The 4,331-nt window shown below is 33.4% G+C and overlaps 1 protein-coding gene across 1 annotated transcript in view; it reads left to right on the forward strand.

Annotated features, from left to right (window-relative positions):
- LOC106457250 (nephrin-like) overlaps positions 1–2,508 on the forward strand; it is a 19,334-nt gene extending 16,826 nt beyond the window's left edge. The window contains exons 17-18 of the mRNA XM_022383290.1: positions 504–622; positions 882–2,508. Of these exons, the coding sequence (XP_022238998.1) occupies positions 504–622; positions 882–1,133 (371 nt within the window). The 3' untranslated portion in view covers positions 1,134–2,508. The remainder of the gene's footprint in view (positions 1–503; positions 623–881) is intronic.
- Positions 2,509–4,331: the final 1,823 nt, after the last annotated feature.

The raw sequence follows: 4,331 nt of genomic DNA on the forward strand, positions 1-4,331 counted from the left end.
CGTGACGTTTAGTCGGTTCGTTTAACTATTATTCGTGATATACGTTTTTTTTGGGGGGGGTTAATAAAAGTGTTCCAAACGCGACATTAATTCCTTGACGACCTAACATATTAACATAATTTCCCTATACACAGACGATATGGGCACTTTAAGCGTATAGACAGATATTATGCTCAATACTCAGAAGGTTTAATATTATTATGATTACCTATTATCATCATTACCTTATTCAAGAGTGATACGACATTGATATTCTACTACAGACAGGTATTAACGGAAATTTTATACATCATTATATTAGCATAATTTGTTTACACAGGGATGTAATATAATAGCCTAATTTTAAATAGATAATTACTATAATTTCTTTATACACAGAGGATGATAACGTTACGCCTTATTAATTTATTAATATTATACTAATCATTAGGTGTAGCTGAAACAGATAAACTGTTATTCAAGTAGTTTTATTGTATATACATGTATTTATATTGCCAATGCAGGACACACTACTTTGGACATACAGCCAGAATTGTCTCACAGACTTCCATATGAATCTGAGGAAGAGTTTTATGTCGATGCATTGAGAAGAAATGCCTATAACCAAACTCTAGGTGAAAAGGTACTGTTGACGGCCTTCTTTTTCTACTGTTTTTCTAAGAATGTAGTAACTAGTTTTAAATGTTTTATTTGGTTGTAGGATTACAAATCAATCAAACGCGATGGTTAAGTAATCTTGATCTTATATACATCCAAACCAGCACATTTATCCGAAACGGTAAAGTCATTTTGTTTTGTCGTTTTTAAACTGTGAGTTCTCGTGATCCAGTAGAGTTTTCTAGATTCTAATTAAATAAGGTTTATTCAACCTTTCTTTCCAGGTTAGTTACGGGAAGATCGGCCACAGCACTCCTCCACCTCCTCCCAGTAGAACAGCAGCTAGTAACGGAGAATTATATAACGCCGCTCCTGACGTTCGCTATGTTCCTTTCCCTGTTTCCAGAACAGGCAATAACACGACAAATCTGAGTACCTTTAACCCGAACGTTCTAGAACCTAACTCCAACAGTTATCTAAACCAGATTCCTGATGGAATAATAGTTGAAGAAGAGATGCCAGGACACTTAGTGTGATGTGATGAGATTCTACTTGGAAAAGGAATGGACAACAACTTGATGTTCAGTTAGTAATATTTGACATTGGCACAAGATGATATGTGGAGATAACCAGCCATTATTTTTCAAGTCAAGTGGTTTCGAACCTTTCAAAGCTCAGCATTTAAGGCATAAAGCCAAATATTCACGACCTTTCGTAATCTTTATAGAAAATAATGTTGACATTGAATTAAGTTATAAAACTATATATATACAAAAATCATGAAGCTGTCATCATTTGTGAAGAGTACAATGTTTGAATTTCACCATTACGAAAATCTTGTACTCAGTTCATTTGGGCCTGATAACATGTGTTTATGGTGCTGTTCAACTTGGTCTATGTGCGTGTGTTGAATCGTATAGCCTGTAATATAATGTAATGTGTGTAGTAAACCGTAATCGACTGGATTGTCAGAAGTGTATTGTACATTGTAGTGTACTTTTAAATTAATATAAGACAGGCCTATGTGTAACTGCTTTAGCAACATCAATGAAACGAAAAAAGAAATCATCTCTCGGACAAATGTGCTATTGGTATGATGAATGTGCCTTATTCAGGAGCACGAATATAATATGTCCGCAGACATATTAAGACATAAAGACATAAAGGAGCTCCAGTTATATCAAAGCACCAAATTTTATTGCCTCTTTTTTATGTAATATTTAATGCTTTTTTTCTATAAATACTTTAAAGGATGTAACGTCCGCTTCTCACATTGTTTGACAAATCTGGTTATATCATAAAACTGGTTTTCATTTTACGGTGAGACTTTAAGTTAAAAAGAAAAAAAGAAGTACACTTGGTTTTGTATTTTAACGGGACCAACAACTTTGTGCTTGAACAGGGTTACATATGTTTTTCATCTAAATAATAAATAATAGGAAGTAGGCCTGTTAGTTTTAATGTTAACTTTTAGCGATATTGAGTAACAGTTAATGTACAGTATTACTTAAACTTTGGTGAAGATCTAATTATATGAATATACATAATAATGAATATATATATATATATAACCGTACAAAGGTGGTATGTAAAACTGTTTAATGATGTTACTTAAGATATGTATATCTAGTCAATCCGTTCACCAAAGTCTGCTTCTTGCTCTATAGATGAACATTATTCGTATTTCGTTTTCATGATAAAATGATATTTTAAACTAAAATGTATATACGATTGTTGAAATTAAACTTCATTTTAACAAAGGTCCGAAAGTCGACGACCACCTTCTAACGTAGCCAAAATAATAATTATTAGCACTTAAGATTTCATTTAATAAATTAATCATCGCGCCTTATTTGTGTCATGTAGATTATCATTGTTGTATATTAATACTCGGCTGTCTTCTTCTTCTCAACTTGCCAATAAATTTTGCTTTCTTACAACATGTTTTTGGTCTCACTTTTCTAATATGCTGGTCAACTCCGTGAAACTGAAATTCTCCTTCAAAATAAAGTAAGAGTTTACGTAATTTTTTTAACTTCGGGAGACTTGATTTTCACAAAATAAAACAGATGAAAAAGGGTAAAGAAAAATCTTAGAAATGCTCTGTCCTGTGTGATAGTAATTATGATTATAATATGAGATTCATTTGTTCATTAGGCACCAAACTACTCCATCTTATTTTTTTCAGGACTACATAATCGAGCAATATCAGATTTCGCCAGCTCATGATAGAAAATTTTGACCAAAGGAATTTTGGAAAGACTTGGGAATAAGTAAACTATATAAAACTATTCTTATATCAATATGTGTCCAAAAAATTACTACTTTTTTGTCGTTTTTAACACTTCAGAAAAATGGAACAAAATATTATTCGTTATACGGTTATTTTCAAAAGTTATTCGTTTATACATAATAATTATTAATTATAGTGTTACTGCAACAACAAAAAATATTGCTCTCCACAGTTTGGGATTCTGGATGTGTACCTAAGAGTGATAGTCAAATCCTACTATTCCGTTAGAGTAGCCCATTGGAGTCCTTATTGTAGTGTTGACTGCCTACCTTCCCTCTAGTACATCATTTCAAAGTTAGGGACGTCTGCAGTAGCTGACAATTGTTGACGTAGTGGTTATAGAAATCTTGTGAATGAAACAAAAACAACGGTGGTAAAAAAGCCTCTATCTTGTGTTTCAATAAATAACGGAATGAGTTTTATACATAAGAGTATATCTATCTTGTGCCATGAACTTGTGTACATATACTACGAAGCATCTTGGAGTGGACTTTGGTGTAACTTCGGCAATGGCGAAAGGTTCCGTAGAGAATTTAGGTATTATGCATTACGTTACATTCAACGTGATCTAGATGCATTAATCCAAATAAAATTAATCGTCATAGATTATAAATTTGTAACTAAAATTGTTTGGATAAATCTTTCCAATAACAGTGCCATGGCAACGAAAGATGGCATTGGTCCAAGAACTCGAATAGGCCTACGCCTTCATTTCTGACTAATTCAAATGAGCAAATCAAGTATACAAAAGTGTAGTTTTTAAACTATACAATCACAAACCTTACATTTTTATAGCCTTAAAAGTAAACTGCCCGCTGACTCCACAATGTTGATCTTAAACCTCACTTTGTTAATCAAAAGACTTTCTTTTATATGGGGGCTTCTTCCATTAGCGGTCTTGGCTAAGATCCTTAAAGCGTGTGGTAACGATTAACCAAAAAATCAACGAACTAGAATTGAGGCTAGAACATACACAATCTGAGAGAAACTGCACGATTAAAGTTTTCATGGAAGAGTTGCTGCTCACAAGTCATGGTTTACAAGCCTGAATGGAAGGCGTTGACTAAAAGGGAGCCTGGAACATCGAGATTAGTGTACTGAACAGTAGTCCTTAGTAGTTTACAAATTTATTTGTCCTAGCTGTCTGTAAGGTTATATCGGCTCTAGGAAAATGAAATTAATAGCACGTATAAAACAACAATCTAGTATAACTGAACATGCCCTAAGAGACTGTGATGTAGTTGTCACAACCAAATTTTTTTTAGTTGACAGATCAAACCCAAAGAATAATTGTGGTCTGCCTGTCCTAAGTTCAACATTAGCATGATCTATTGCCTACTTGTTTATAGACATTACCAAAAGTTGGCTTGAAAAAGCCCAAAGTAGCAGAAATGACGCAACACGCATATCCAGTAACCATGCATTGTTGAAGGTCGGTCAG

Source organism: Limulus polyphemus, unplaced genomic scaffold (genome assembly GCF_000517525.1).
Source record: "Limulus polyphemus unplaced genomic scaffold, Limulus_polyphemus-2.1.2 Scaffold15, whole genome shotgun sequence".
NCBI classification, from domain to species: domain Eukaryota; kingdom Metazoa; phylum Arthropoda; class Merostomata; order Xiphosura; family Limulidae; genus Limulus; species Limulus polyphemus.